Source organism: Poecilia latipinna, unplaced genomic scaffold, assembly GCF_001443285.1.
Source record: "Poecilia latipinna isolate Pla-1442-1.1 unplaced genomic scaffold, P_latipinna-1.0 Scaffold157, whole genome shotgun sequence".
NCBI classification, from domain to species: Eukaryota; Metazoa; Chordata; class Actinopteri; order Cyprinodontiformes; family Poeciliidae; genus Poecilia; species Poecilia latipinna.
In genome coordinates this window covers 161,213-178,030 of record NW_015112773.1, presented here as the reverse complement: position 1 = coordinate 178,030, position 16,818 = coordinate 161,213, and the positions used below count along the sequence as shown (strand labels likewise).

At 39.3% G+C, this 16,818-nt stretch overlaps 1 protein-coding gene across 11 annotated transcripts in view; it reads right to left on the bottom strand.

Annotated features, from left to right (window-relative positions):
* The window catches only part of mecom (MDS1 and EVI1 complex locus), a 180,369-nt gene that overhangs the window by 105,265 nt on the left and 58,286 nt on the right, over positions 1-16,818 (bottom strand). For all 11 annotated transcript variants that reach the window (XM_015029544.1, XM_015029546.1, XM_015029549.1 and 8 more), the window contains exon 2: positions 10,961-11,286. In XM_015029544.1, coding sequence (XP_014885030.1) covers positions 10,961-11,286 — 326 coding nt within the window. The remainder of the gene's footprint in view (positions 1-10,960; positions 11,287-16,818) is intronic.

Below are 16,818 nucleotides of genomic sequence, written 5' to 3'. Positions count from 1 at the left end.
CCACAGTTATTAAGTGGTGACAGAAACTGATGGACTACGTTATTATTATGCATCCTGAAAGCAATTAGAAAACACTTATTGACTGGGATGTGATCCGAGGTTATTGCCAACATAATTAACCCCATTAAGTATGAGAGCCAGACTAATGTAAAATATGACCTTCAAACACTCTGTTCACTGAGGGGCAGTTAGTGTTAAACAGGGCACAACAAAAAAACTTGCTTTTAATTGCACAGTTATAAAGTCATGGGGCTCAGATGAAAATCATGTTAAACTATTAGGTTAGAAATATGATTATAGATGGTGTAACAAAAATAATTAGATCATAAATGAAAGTGTGCATGTATTATTGAAAATTGTATTTGCTTCAAACCAGAAGGTTTCTCAGAATATTATTATTATTTTTAATTATATATTATTAAAATTAACGTTTCGATGGGTACAACTCAAATTTTGTAGATGGTTAAAACAGATAATTTTACCTTTTTTTCCTGGGTAATTAATTTTATCCAAAAATCTTTTAATTAGCATCAGCAGTTTTTACCTTTTTGGGCCTTGAATGTTGATCATCCAGTCAGAAATTCAGAAATCTTCTTTTATCTAGCTTTTTATCTTGTGGTAGTATTTTGTATATCTACTTTTGTAAAAAAAAAAAAAAAAAAAAAAAAAAACCTGTATAAAGGGTTGCAACAAATATGACTCCCATTCACCAACAAACATTTACAGTGGTTTGAACTCCATAAAATTTTTATGTACTGCATCCTGGAGATCATTTTGTGTTTTGGAAAACTAAACTATTACTCATCCGAAAAGTAATTTATAACTATTTCCATTTCCTTTTTTTTCTTTTCATTCATTTAATAATACGTGTGAATGATTAATGTAACAACTAAAAGAGATCATGAATGAAAAGGAGCAGAAATAATTAATTTATATTTGCCCCTGCTCAAGTAAATAGAATATTAGCTATTTAATGCAGAAGACTACTAGACATTTTTCAAATACACAAACATACATAAATACTTAAAACATACTCAACAAAATATCAGTTTATTTAATGTTGCACAGCTTTATCATAATGATTGTTAAATTTGTTTATATGCAGAAACAGATTTATTTTATCTCACTGTCAAGAATGCCCCCAAATCTGACACTTTTAATTGACATACATCTTTTCATTAATGCCCTTCTTAATAAAATCTTTTAGAAAATTTTAGTTCAGTTTACTTTCTAATTGATTTAACATTTTACAAATGTCTTTTGAATCCTGTTAAAAATGTACTATGGTACTTTTGATAGAGTACAACTAGATGTTATATTATTCTTCTGAAGTTTTTTTTTTGTTTTTTTTTTTCCTGATTTTTGTTCATAACAGTTTTGGAAAGGGAAAGCATCAAAATATTTCATGCTTACCATTTGGAAGAATTATGCATAAGATCAAACATTTAGCTTGATCTTTTTTTACTAGTCAGTTTCTCTTCAATAGCCTATTTAACTTTCTACACTGTGTTAAGCCATTACCTTTAGAAAACAGGCAGGCAAAGCTCATATTGATTTTCCAATACCAGATGAGTGCACAGCGGCCTATCATATGGCCCATATTAAAGCATTATGACATAGAATGAAGTTGAGGTTAAGACCTCATTACTGCCATCTTGGCCTCTGCTTTCGCTCTCCTTAGACCTGGAAGCTCCCAGTTCTGGTTTTGGACCTGATCGTGTCTAATTGGAGCAGCAATTCAGTTTAACTAGGAAAGAGGTACTGTGCTGCTATGATGAATATCGCCTGGCATGTGTTCCTGTCGTTTAACCCAGTAACAAGCTTTCAAGCCAGACCACACCATCCCATTACCCTTTGAACTCCTGCTCAAAGACACAATACAGATATTACTCCAGAACGAGGTGACACAAGGTCCACGCAAAGAGATTCCCACTACTAGACACAATGATGGAGGTTAAGACTTTACAAGTAGAGGAATGATGGTGTGAGGGGACATCTGCCAGAGGCCAACAGGACAGTCCCTCTTTGCACAACTCTGATCACAGAAAAAGAGAAAGGTGGTTTGGTACGGTAATATTAGCTCTTGATTATTTGTGTTAACCATTGCTCAGATTTACTGCCTAGGTAATGTGATCTGACTGGTAGTTAAGCACTAGCAGAAAAAGGGGCAGCAAAGCCAGGACAAAGTGGCCTTTCCCCTCTTCGTTTTCTCAAACTGGACCAATAAAAATCTATCAGCTCTGCCCCGAGAGGCATTCTCTACTGCTTTCTGACCTGCCCCATTGGGAAGACATTTGGAAACAATCAACAGTGTGTTTAAAGAGAAGGCCCTTCCCCTATCAATCCCCCTAGATAAGGTATCTATTAGCCGGGCTCTCTGGCCCAGCACACGGAATTCATCACCTCGGTTTCCTGTAAGCCGTTTAGGGGTCCCCTCATTTTCACTCCAGCGTGAGCAGAGTGCAGGGGGCAAAGTCTTGAGTGTGCCGCTGTGTGCTTATGTGAACAAAATCAATGTGGTTCACCGCAGAGGTGTGTGTGTTTTGTACATTGAGAAAACACGCCAATTCAATAGGCAAGATTGATTTTGAATTGAAGAAATTTATTTATTTTCCTACTCAGTTACTTAACCATGTTCCTATTTGCTTGTTTACTTGACTACCAGCTCATTCTGTGACTTATTAATTAAGACTTATCTGTCCAGTAGCTTTATAACGTTATACTTGCTCACCTCACTGTCAAAACTTGGAACATGCTATGAAAGTCTGTGTGTAATTCTAACATATATTTATTTCAATTCCAGCAATACCACACAATTCAAGTAATATAACCAGACAACTAAAACAGAAGAGAAGACATTTCTTCTTAAAATGTGGTTCAAACATTTTATTTCTGGTAAGAAATACATCAGGATACCTCCACATTTATTCCCATTTGAAATGGCTAAATTCATGAACAGACACGAACGTGGTCAAACATTGTTATTCTGATTTCTTAAGGGGTTTGGCCTGTTAAAACCTAACTTTAGATTGGCTGGATGTGTCATTGTTTGAAACTTGTTTTGCTGCAGCAGGATCTGGTTAGCTTAGCATCGTGAAATTTAGCATGAATTCTACCGTGTCTCAGAGATTGTTTGAGGAAAATGTGAGCTCATGTACAACGTAATATAGAACAAATGTCAAGGAAGGCGGTAGATAGTCAGGTGCTCCTGACTGTTGAAGTGAGAGTGAGCACCCTGGTGAGATCCAGAAAGTATTTAAGTCTGGTAAGGGATTTGAAGAGTTTGCAGAAGAATTGGAAATCAGCCATACCTCTTTATGGAAAAAAGTCTGTCAGTAGATTCAAAGCAACTGCTAACATGCTAACATCTGGCCCTCCAAGCTAGTTCACCTGGAGACCAGACCCCAAAACCCTAAAATGTTATCACAGCACCTACAGCAGTGTTCTTACTACTGTTAATGTGAAAGTGCATGTCTGTAAACAACCAGAAAGAAACAAGTATGAAGTGTGCAAACATTTGCTCTATCAAAGAAACACGAAGAACCTTGCACCAATAGTATGGCTTAGAGCTGGATGTGTCATTGTTTGAGACTTGTTTTGCTGCAGCAGGATCTAGTTAGCTTAGCATCGTAAAATTTATCATTAATTCTACCGTGTCTCAGAGATTGCTTGAGGAAAATGTGAGCCCATGTACAACGTAATATAGAACAAAGGTCAAGGAAGGCGATAGATAGATAGCATCAGCAGACCTTTTCAGCTTCCTCTTGGTGGATTTTATTGGCGAAAATCTTAGTTTTCTGCCATTTTGTTAACAAGGAACAGAGGGCTTACTTGTCTCTATTTTCCATCTTAAATCTCCAGTTGCTGAAATCTTGCTGGTTTCATTCAGGACTGAAACATACCCGAACTTCATCAATCTGTATCACTAAAAAGTACATGAAACCAAACAATACAGCTTAAACAAAATAACATGAATAAGACTCCATACGTCCATTATCTAAAACGCTTATCCTTGCAGCAGCAGAAACATTTAATTCTTGGGAAATGTATTTTTTGACATTACATTGCAGTTGGGGAGTTTTTTCTCAAATTTTTCCTTTCACTTTCTTCTTTAGAAATGCCACTAAAAGGGGAAATAAGTGATTTGACAGTGTCTTTGGGGCTTCCTTCTCCTTCCTGAGTATTCAGTGAGCTGTAACAACTCCAGAAAATGATGTAAATGTGTGTTACGAGGCAGTAGCTTTTATATCCTGACGATGAGTCAGTGCACCTGCATATAAACTCTGTTATATCTGTAGCTGTCTAGACATGTGTCATTGGGTTATTGAGAATCGCAGCTCTGATCAAATCATCCCCCTTTCCTATGATTAAAGAGGAAGCATTATGTGGAATCAACGTTTTTGGGCTTCACATAATGTTAAAATGTTATTCGCTCATCAAAAACATGCCTGGAGTGTTCCTTTGATTATTTCATGCATGTTTGAGAAATCATTTGATCTCCCGTGGCAACCATTCAGCTGAGCAAACTGCCTTGGTGGACCTAGCGCTGCCTTCAAGGTGCTGCTCCTTTTGGAACCTGCAGTTTCCAAGCTTCCCCCTCACAGATCAGCTATCCTCCACATCGATGCCACTCAGCTCCGTTAGACTAGCCAGCAACAATTAGCAAACACCTGGTGGAACTGCCATCATCTGTGCTCATTGTATAAGCTACTTCTCAGTGCAACACTGGTAAAAATGTTGTTAAAGGGTTGATAGAAGAGCGAAGTTCCTGAAACTTGAAGTTCCTGAAACTTAGAGAGGCCCAAATTCCAAGGCGCTAAATTACAAAGTAAAAGTTAACCCAAATTAGATTGGTGCTATATAGTATTTTAATAACAACTGAAATTAACATAGACAATTCATTTTGCTATAAATTGGCACTATGTGCCTGAACAATACATAATAAATATGGCATAAAGTTTATGCCATTTTGAAAACCTTTCTTTGACCCTCTTTTTTCCATCAAACAACTCCTTGCATTCATTTAAGATCTAATAGGGCCAATAACCTTTGCCCTGCCTGGTCAGACCCCTAAGGATAGCCCTTTTCACCTGGTATTGTGCTTCTGGCTTCACCTTCCGACTGGCATGGCCCCCACTCATGCCTGCCTTTGTCCTCCTGCAATTCACTCTGACTTTGTTCAGTTAGTTAATCTAGCTTCCCCTTCCCGCTGAGATCCCAGACACTGAATGAGTTGAGAAAAAAAGGGAACGGCAGAGGTTGAGGCAAGAAGGAAACAAAAAGTTATTTATAATTTATTTTATAATGTGCTTTAATTAGAAATGTTTCTGAACAATGTGGGAGTTTAGTTACAGGAGAAGCTTCACATGGGGCCTCTTCTAGTATATGCCTCATCTCACATGAGATTAGGATGTCACTACCCCTCTGCACACACAAACAGACAGCCTCAACCCTCAAACAACACCAACAAACAACAGATTAACCCAAAGAAAGGGATTATCAGTCAACTGAGGGGCATGGAGATGGACCCCCAGCTTCTTTTGTCTTTGGGGTTTTCAATGGGTATCACTCCCATCCACAAAAATCAAGCTTCAGTCACACAGTGGACTAGAAGCTCATCTTCCTCATAGACAAAAGCAGACACACATGACTGACGACATTTCTGGAGTAGTTTTAATAAAGATGATGTATACTCTTCTGTGCAAAATTAACAGACCATGGCAGTTTTGGCATCTTAGCAGGTTAAAACATATAATACATACATTTACAGGCAATGAGTTGATGATTTGTCTTTATTGGCTAAACTCTTCAATACATGATTGTCACAGAGTTGATCAGAAAGATGCAATAGAGTGTTAAAAAGTACAACTCTAGATGCAAGTCTACAGCGAAGAGAAATGAAGCTGAACCGATTCGTATCAATTCAGATGAGCGTGTAGAGAAGCAACTCAGTCTAATTTGTCCAGATGAAAGGTCCCATCATTCCTGCACAACAGTGATATTATTAACAGTAGCAACTACTATCTTTTGAGGGAAAACTGCAAATAGTGTAGCAAAATAAACATTGAGAGAGGTTTTTGGACCACATCCGCTCAGCACAGCTTAATTCACCCTGATTATGTGGTTTCACAAAAATTCTGGGGAAAAACCTTATTAAATGGCACATGAATTAAAAGATTTTCTAAGATTGGTAATATTGTTTTTTAAAAAAAATCTTCATAAACACCAACTCTTGTGCTTAAAGTAAGTTCTTCCTGGATTGGTCTTAAAAGGTAACTGTGAAACAAATGTTCCTCAAATGATGATGGAAATATTAAGTAAATCATTGAAATAAGTCCAGAATTAGACCAACCAACGGTGGTGGACAAAGAGCTCAAATATATAGTAATGTAATGAATTGATGATGTCATTAACAAATACATGTTCCCTGTGCAGCTCAACAAGATTTGAGCTCATTTGTCTGTGTTGTGATTAATTTGGTGCCGTTGACAACAAGTATTATAAACTGCTCCTTCATGATTACCCATAGACTCTCACTTTGTTCCCTTCTCATGAGTTCCCACAGTGTTCCTGTGGCACAGCCCATTTGACAACAGGCATTCACAAGGTCTTTATAGATGCAAGACTTTTCCACTTTGAATTTCTGAAAAGTCTATGTCCGTCTGCGTGTGTGAAAAAGTGAGGATGTGTGTCCATTCAGAGACTGCATGAGTGACAGAGAGGTTCATCCCTACTGCCTGTCTTTCTAAGCGCTGCTGTGGGCAGGACCATCTATGCTGACAGTGAACGGGGAGGTAGAGGGGTCTGAAGGATTAGAGAGGGGGCTTTTGGCCGAGACTGAGAGTGGCTCTTTCTTCCAGTGACAGAGAGAGGTGACGGGCCATCAGTGTACAGGGGACAGGCGGACAGCGAGCCAGAGACATCTGCATTCATTCAGGACAGCGGCTTATCCATGCACAAAAGTACGCCCACTCAAAACGCCCACCTTCAACACTCTCACACTCACACATGCATAGAAGGCTGTTGCAAGTGCGTACGTTGACGGTGTCAATGGCAAAAGCAGTAAAATACATTAGAACACCTTAAACTGATAAAACGTGATCTGGGGGATCACGTTTCACTTTATTACCAACTCAAGACTGTTTTTTTTTTTTTTTAAGTCACTAGTATAAATTTAGAAATATTTGTACTTTTATGTTGATTAATGGAAACTCGAAGTTTTTGGTCAGTGGTGACTGAAAAGATAAGTCTCCTCTTGGTCAAGCATCTGCCACTGCACCTCCTTCCACCCTCCTATCCTCTCAAGACTAGGAGGTTGAGAAGACAGCCAGAGCCAGAATAGGCCCTGCCCAGCCGACTAATCCTCTGCATCCATTCACAATCAGTGCTAATCTCCTTCACCACCTCCCCACCACCATTACCACCAGCACTATCGCCTCAACCTCTGCTTCTCACTCAAGAGGTGCACAAAGACCCGGCGCTCCCCTGTCCCACCAACCCATCCCTTCTCATATGCCTAACCTGCTCCACCCATCGCCCCCTTACAGCAGAAGGCACCCAGCTTTCTAAACCCATCCCATGGGGTTGCAAGTTTGGGGTGAACCCAGATACTCATTCAGTGCTGGATAGCTCTCTCCTGCGCTCAGACTCCCCGTCCTATTGTTGCTGCTCCTTGAGAAGAGGATAGACACGAATGGAGTTTGAATTTCAATGTGTCTCAACGACTGAAAGAGAAAGGGGCAGCAGAATATGGACTAGTGGGAATCCAGGCATTAAGAATCACTTAAAGAAGGCTAAGAAGAAACACATGCAAATATGCTAAGTGGTGTAGGCCATCATGTCCTAACCCTGATAATAGCAATTATTTGTGTTTATGGTTCTTTTTTATTCTTATTTTATAATTTAAAAAGAAAGGTAACTGATAGTAGTTTTAATCCATTCAAGTTGTTATTTAAATCAAAGCCAAGGCCATTGCATAAAATGGGTCATTATCTTCCAAATGTGATGTACTCAAATGTCATCACCAAACTATATTTGATATGGAGATTTAAAGCTGAAAATTAGCAGCAGCAGACATTTATTTTTTATGAGGTGTTTTGGTCATTATTTATAAGCTGCTGTTTTTCCAGATCACACATGTAGTCAATTTAGCAGGGTAATCTTTATACTTAATAATTTTTTTGAAGAGGGTTGCTATCCGCAAATCAAAATGAACACTTTTAAATTCAGCAAAACTAACATTACAAGGGCTCTCTTTGAATAAAACATGACATAATTTTTTCAACGACTTCTGCTCTCCAAAAATTATACAGTTGTCCTGTTTGAAGGTTTAGTGATACCAAGCTACAGCTTCCTCACAGAAGGCATGAATAAACTCAGCTAGTGATAGTAGTTTCTTCATAGTGGCAATACAACATTGACAGGGTGGTCTGGCTACTGCAACTTTAACTTTAAACTTGCCAAGCCTGCTTTAATTTTTACACACACACACATATATATATATATATATATATATATATATATATATATATATACACAAGTATTTGTCGTTGCCNAGAAGCCCACACAGACACACAACATTTGCCAACTTTCACTCCACAGTGTGCAGTCTTTGGCATGCTCAGCACTTCATTTCTGCATACGACAGTGCAGGAGAGCTTGACAGACCCCTCACAGCTGCCTCTCCACCCCTTATTTACAGAAGCTATCTTTCCCATAAGTCACCATTCCTGTATTCATAAAGCATCACGGATGCCATAACTCACTCGTCCCCTTTATGAATAAAGCTCCTAAATTTATGGTGATGGCGCTGAGGACCGGTGGCCTCCATGGTGACAAACTTCCCTTTGTCTGTCATCACTGGCTCGGGCCGCACGGGGCACTACATCAAAGGCTCCAGGTGGGCGCGCCACTTTATCGCTCCCAGGCTGGTGACATCACCGTGCTGCGCTCGCATAGAATTGATGATGAAAGCAAACATATCTGTCTTCACTCACATTTACCAAATCAATTTTGTTTTTACAGACCCTTCGTAAGGTTATTGGCATATTGACGCGCTGCAGGCGGGACGGGGGCTGAGCGAGTGCTTACGGGGCGGCCATGGGAAAAGAGGGCGGGGGTGGGGGGGGGGGTGGGGGTGGTTCACTGGGCCTTAATGGCATTTACCATATTTAATGCAGAGGGATGTCATCACTGAATATCCATTCTGAATAATGTGGCATTTCATCATAAATTCTTTACAACTTATTTACTTAATGGAAAGAGTTATTGCTTGCTGTCAGGATGGTAATTAAACACTGTGATACAGTGCTGCCTCGCCAGGATTCCATCTTTCCCCCTCTGCCCCCCACTACACACCCTCACTCACACACGGACACACACGCATGCACACACGCGCACGCCAAAGCCTTTTAAATACATATTATTATTCAGGATCCACATAAATTACAACAGGATTAAAATTCATGAAACCCCTTTTTTTATTCTTCCCAGGAAAAAATAAATAAATAAATAAATAAAGGACTTGTTCAAGCAGTTATACGTCTATGGAAAGAAGGACATAATTCTATAACAAATCTGATATAAACTGAATAAAATAGTAAGTTTGTGCATACAGCTACGAAAAAGACATTTTGTATGTTATGCCACATCTATCAGCAAATAAATATGGAATAAATTGCACAAATAATAAAAAAGAGGTACATTTATTATTACCAAGCTAAAGCCACTTCACAAATTACTCAAATTGCATGTCTGCTAAAAACAAGAATAAGGAGGAGTGGTTATGTTGAAACGTCTTCTCAAAGAAACATTTGACTTCTTACTTTGTCTTCTGCATGGACAGCTATCCTTTATGAGTGTCTTCAAAGAGAAAAAGCAACAAACGTGATCCCATCTTGTCTAAACTAGGAAAGATCTGTTCAGGGAGAGTGAATGATGCCGGTGTCCTGCCAGCCCCCCACTCGCCACTCCATAAAACCAAGCAAGCTTGACACTGACAGGGCTGGCGTCTAACCTTTTGACCTTGTCCGGTGACCCTGCCTTCGATTTCTTTTTTTTTTTTCTTTTTTTTTTTTTTCTGTGCCCGCTGACCAATATGTGATTTGGCAATGGTCGCACTGGGTCCCTAACCGGGACGAAGGAGGGCTTTATGGCTTTTCATTTTAATTGAGGTAAGAGCACAACCTCAACTCTCTTTCTTTCGGAGCTAACATTACCTCACTGGGCAACAAACGACTGCAACAGCCTTGTGGTCACTGGGCTAAATGTGAACATGACGACATGGGAGGAAATAAAAAGAGAACCTATGTGAAAGCTACAACTGTATGCTGGCCAAGGAAAACCCCTTTTTGTCAGAAACGAGCTACTGCCAACGTAGAAAAAGAATGTGGCTGAAATGTTCATGTTTATACTAGCAGTAAAGTTTAAAACACACTATTACAAGTACAAATTTCTTTAACCTGGATTCAGGAAATCTATCCAAGTGATTTTTTTTTTTATTTTTATTTTATTTGACTGCTTGAATTTGCAAAGCCAGAATACTATGTAGACCTTGGGGGAAAAAAACAAACAAAAAAAAAACATAAAATAAGAACCAAATAAACAAGACTTCTTCTTTGTTTGTTTTAGGTTCTAGCCACGTCGCTCTGGATTTTTTAAAAGATATTTCTGTGGAGCACTTACACGAGATTGGCAAAGTTTGCAAGCAAAAGATCTGGAGCAGAAAATCATACTTGTGATTTTAGATTCTTTCAGTAAAAGAAGCACTGGTGTAAAGCTATTTGTCCCTGCCTTTGCACCCCGTGCATCAAAGATGTCTTGATTTACATGTGGATGGAAGAAAAAAAAAAACTGTTTTATACAATATTCTTTACAGTATGGACAGTTGGGGGCCTGCAACTGCTGAACTTACTTAAAATTTGACCTGACAAACAAAAGCAAAAGAGATGCATGTTCTTACCTCCCAGCCCTGCATAGGGTCTTGGAGACATGGGGCGTGCTCCCCCTCATATGGTCCAAAGCGTTCTCCTATATTCACCTTCCTGCGGCTCCAGATACCCAGACTTGAACCTGGAACTGCTGACTCTCTCAGTTCAAAGTCCAGAGGAATGGTTAAATTGCCTTGAGGAAAAAAGATGCTTGCTTGTTGAAGTGACTGAGGTGAAGACTCGTCGTCAGAGAGCGGATCGTCTGTCAGGGCTGAAGAAGGTGTAGGATCGCCATCGGAGCCACATGCGTTGTCCAACACGTTGCTTGGAAAGAAGCCAAAGTCATCGTTGCCATCGCCTGTGAATGACATAACTATGTTTAGGGTGATGCTTAGTTATGTTTGGTTGTTGATGAGACACTGGAAATATGTTTTCTCGCCATGAGTGCTGACAAAAATTCCCCAGAAGTGTTTACTCAGTTTTTGTTGATCTTTCAAGTACAAAAATAAAAATACACAAGAGCCTCAATGACCGAAGCAGCAAGGGATATAAATGAAAGTAGCTGGAAGGAGTACTCACTCTGAACCTTTTGAGATGCTGTCAGATTAGAACCAGTTCATTTTATTAGGTATTTGTATGTGATAGAATAGCACAAAGTAGTACATAATTCTAAAGAGGAAGGGATGTTTTCAATTTTTGTACAAAATCTAATAATTGAGGCTCATTCACCTCTGCCAATCACATTTTCATTTTGATATGGGTCATTCAAAACATGAATATGCTTTGGTGTAAGTCAGTGGTCTAAAACCCCTCTCCTTAAGAGCTGGTGTGTTGCTAAGTTTAGACATGTCGCTGCTAAAACATGTCACTCAACAGTCAAATAAGTGTCTCATTAGTAATTTTTGTTTGCATACTAATGAAGCAGTTTGATTTTGGTTTATTAAATGCAGGTTAATTTATGTTTAAGACCCATCATGTAAACCATCTCATTGTAGCTCTGACTGCATGTTTAGGGTCCTGCTTGAAGATGAAGCTTCACCCCAATCAAAAGCCTTCTTGAATCCTCCAACATGTCTCCTTCCAGTGTTTCTCTGTACTGAGTTCCATTCATTTTACCATCAACAAAATCCAACAGCATAATGCTGACTACCCCATATTTCAGGTGGTGTGTTGAAAGGTGATGTGGAGTTTTGGTTTTCCATCACTCATAGTGTGAATGTCTGCAGATCCTCCAGAGTTACCGTGAGCCTATTGGATGCTTTTCTAATTGATTGTTTGTTTGTTTGTTTTTTTAAGTTCCATTTCATTGTTGAAATTATCAAATGACGGATTAGACAGTACTCTATTTTACAGTTTTAAACTTCTCTACAGCTTTATCTGTGATTTGTGCACCTTGTTCCTTGGTCTTGGTACTGGATTTTATTTAGTACCAGAGTAAAGAGAGCCAAATGTATATCCATGGAAATCTGGTCAGACTGTTACTGGTAGAATAGATCAATAACAATAACAAGTTGGTGGGCCCTGCAGTCCAAACAGGGCATGTTTGCTACTGGATTGCATTGATGCCATTGTTGGCTAGAATGATCTGCTATTGTACAGTGTTGACTGTTTTATATTTCCCTTTCCTGAACTCTTTCTTCAGCATGCAGTAAAAACAGACAGAATCACACGAGGGTTAATTGTGAATGGAATAAAACAGGATGTAGAAGTCTGACCCCTTTATCCACACTGGACTTCTTCAGAGTGCCAAAATAGGCAGGTGGATCTTAATGGTGGCAAAGGAAGTCTTTATTTTGAGACAGAAATTAGTCCATACGAGTTAGAAAAATAAATAAATAATAAATAAAACAAGTAAAAAAAAAGAACACAAAGCACATAAGCGATTATTCCAATATTTCAAGAAAGCTAGAGGTATATCTAATATTGCTAATATGCTGCAGTTGTCAGAGTTGTTACTATGAAGTTGTTTGATACGTCCAAGCATCCACAGATTTATACATGAAGTTCCTCATCAAAGAATGAAACGTTGGACTGCTGCTCATGACAAACATCTGACTTGCAGATGTCCATCTTGGGAGTCTGAGGAGGATTCTATAAATATCCTGAGGCTATTTGTATTTTCTTCATTATGTCTTTAACCACAAGTAAGCCACATAACAGGAAGTGTCCCTCGAAAAAGGGACACTTTAAGCTCATCTCTACGCATCCTACATTTGCAAGCCAACATATTATCTTATTCACCAAACTCAAAACTTGACAAGGAGCATTCTTCTTCGGATCCACCTTAGTTGTAGCAATTATAACACAACTCTTTTTTAGCATGATGTCAAAGTGTGTTATACACTCTTGAAGTCTTCCTATTAGAATATCTTCCAAGAGTTTAGTCAATACACTTGGCAAGCCAATTGGTCTGTAATTATCAATAATATCTTCCCAGTTTTTTCTTTTACTTCTGGCACATAAAGTACTGATAACAGACTCGGGTAAAATGTTATGTTTAAGAAAACCTGTAAAACACAGTGAAAGCACCCCGTGGACTCTTTGATTAGCGTACCTCAGGTGCTCTGCTGATAATTGGTCAAGACCACATGCTTTAGTTAATGTCATTTTCTCAACAGAAACTCATGCTTCCTCTGGTCGGAAGCATATATGAAGAGAATATGGCTTTTCCATATTTAAGCGATATTCTTATTTCCAGTAACCCCTTCAATAGTCGCTGGAAGCAGAAGCTTACCGTTATTAGTGGAGTTTATATCCTTTCAAAAATCAGACACATTATTCTACTGGAGTTTATTTGCCAGGGAGTCTGCTCGCATGCAAAGAGATTAAAACCCAGTTTTGGCAGCCCACTTTGGAGCCAGGTATCCCTGTTCAGAGCTTTGGTTAATACTGCTACTATATTCCATGTAAGTTGAAAGAAACATTTAAAATAGAGAATCCGCTTGAGTGTGAAAATAAAAGAACAGGCAGAAAATCAATCCCAGATGTAACCACAGAGAAGGCACCAGATTAGTTGAAAGCCAAGTACACTTTCAGACAAATCAGCAAGGTGATGAACAAGGGAGTTAACAAGACAGACTGCTGGCCAGGTGTCACACAGCGAGACAGACGGACACTAAAAGCCGGAAATGATCCGCAGGAATCTGCCGCTTTGCGTTGAGCTGTGCCTAACGTGGGCTGACAGGTCACGGGGAGAGGGGGCTCCGCTAATGAGGCTCAACAACCCATCCCTGCTCGAAGGAACATTCCTAAAGGGCTTCCTGTGTGACACTGTACCTCTGTGCTGTCAGCTGTGGATTCTTAATCCAAACAGATACACACAAAAACTTTGTGCTCCCACTGGACATTAATGAACAATACTTCTGATTGCCTCAGAAAGGTCACCTTGGTTGGCAACAAGCAGCCAGGCACAAACTTGAGGAATTACCTCAAGGATTTTGCTAAATTACTGTACTTTTATGATTAAAGAAAGATAACATAAAGCCCACAGCACTGTGTTCACATATCCATCAGCCAATGGAACTTCAAGGTCAGTGCACACAGTATGCCAGAAGGAATGCAAAGGTGTCAAATGAAGAATAAGTGGAACATAAGCTGTTTTCCTCTGCCAGTTAGGAATCATAAGTCCTGTCAAAGTTTGTTTGCTGCAAGGAAAATCTCTGCAAGAGCGCAAAGTGCTGACTCAGCTTACGATTACAAACGTATGTCAATGTTTTTTTTTGTTGTTGTGTAGAAAGTATTTATAGAAACATACTACATCTATAAGTTGAATATTTCTTAAAGCAATTCTTTGGCGCAACACCAGATTACGGGGTCTGTGCAACCATTGCGTTTGGCACACACAATGTGTGCGCCCAGCTTTCTTCAGGGGGAAAGTGTTTTAAATAGTTGACTGAGCTGGGGCAGGCATGAAATTCAATGTACTGCAGCTCTGGGAGCCCGAGACGTGAATTTCAGCGTGCAGACTGTGTAACATGGTTACAAGCCTAGATGAGAAGTCTGCCATATGGTGGAGGGACAAGGGCTTTTAAAGGTAACCGTATCCCTCCATTGCTGTTTCTCCTCTTGACATTTCCCCTTGTGTGCTGGGCTCGAAGTTTATATTTGATTCAGGCCAGATATTCTCTCGGTCCACTGGCTTCAATGAGAGCATTTCAGCTCATAAACATATACGTTTCTGTAAGGTAAACGTTGGATGAAAACAAATAGGCTGTGTTTGGAGGTTTAAAATTTGTGGTTTCACATGTAGATGATTGATAAGCCAAAGACCGTGGCATGGCTTAGCTGCACGGGGCAACTGGGACAGTTTGCACAGATGATCTGATAGCCGTGTGCATTTGTGTGTGCGTGGATTTCTGTGTCCCGACCTCTGTACAGCAATTTGTTTGTTCAGTGATGGACATTACTTGATTAGTGGAAGCTGACGCCCCTCATTAAAGAAGGAATTTGGGGTAAAGAAGGGGAACTCCAGCTGAGAGCAACATCACATTTGAGATGCATTAGGATCTTTGATGGGGGAAAAAAAAGAAAAAGAAATGCTATTCAAACCCCTTAAACTTTTTCACATTTTGTTACATTACAGCCACAACCATATTGTACATTCTTGGGACTTTAAGTTATGTTGTTAAACGAACTAGCATATAACTGGGAAGAGGAAGGAAAATGTTTCATTCCTTTTTCCAAATAGGAAACTGAAAGTGCCCCATGCATAATAATAAAAAAAAAAAAAACTCTCTCACCCACCCCTCCTTCCCCCTTGGCTTTGGTCTTCTACCAGAGGTCTTAGTTTTTCTTAGTTGTTTAAGGTCTGTCTTCTGGACTGAGATGTCTGATGTTTCTCCAGGTATTTGTTGGAGCGACGAGCACGGGCACCCACAGTTTCCTTTACCTGCCAGACTCTTTCTAGCTCCTCTCTGAGCCTTTGGGATTTCTCCAGTTTCTATGTTTATTTTTTTGTTAGTTTTTCCTGACGTTTCCATCATTGGGGATGGCCACATCGACCACAACGGCTGTCCTCTGTTGCTTATCAACAATCATAATTTCCGAATCTGAATAGTTGATTACCATCTTTTTGGTATGAATCTGAAATTCCCACATCTTACCTTCGTCATTTTCCACCTTTTGTCAGGTAATTCCCACTTTGACATTGGGTCTCCAGCTTGTATTCCACACAGATGTTTCTATATACTATGCCAGCTATTGATTATGGCGCTCCATGCATTCCTTTCCTGTTAGTATCTTACACCCGGGTGTGAGATGCTGGATTGTACCTGGTGCTTCTTTCTACAGCCTGAATGTAGAATATTGCTTGGACCGCCATTGCTTTGGTGCTCAATGGAGGACACATTATCAGTGTTTCTGTATTTCCTTGATAAATATAGTGTATGTAATATATGATACTCTGGTACATCAACATGACATGCAGTGCAAACCATTTTTTTTAAAATCACCTAACAAGGAAACAGTATGTATTATCTTTAAATTTGAAACATAATAAAATATCTTTGAACAATGTCTTGGTAATCAGGCGATTGTATGCAGAATGCTGGAGCCAGTGGTTTGTACAGTGGTTATAGTGGTTTGTTAATAACTAAAGATTATCATGTTCTCAATATAACGTTATGAGGTGGGGTGTGACAAAAAATTATATTCCCTAGGGGGAGCATGAAAGAAAATTATTGAGAAACTGCAGTAAGACAACAACCCTTCAACCACTTATCAGATTTTTACATGTTAAAGTTTAAATTTGTGATTTTAACGTGACAAGACGTGAAAAAAAGCTCATGTAGTACCAACACTTGTAAAATGCATTTCAGAACAATGTGATGCAGACATTCAAATGATTCAACGTGAAATATTTAATGTGAAACAGTCAGAGAAACGACTTCAT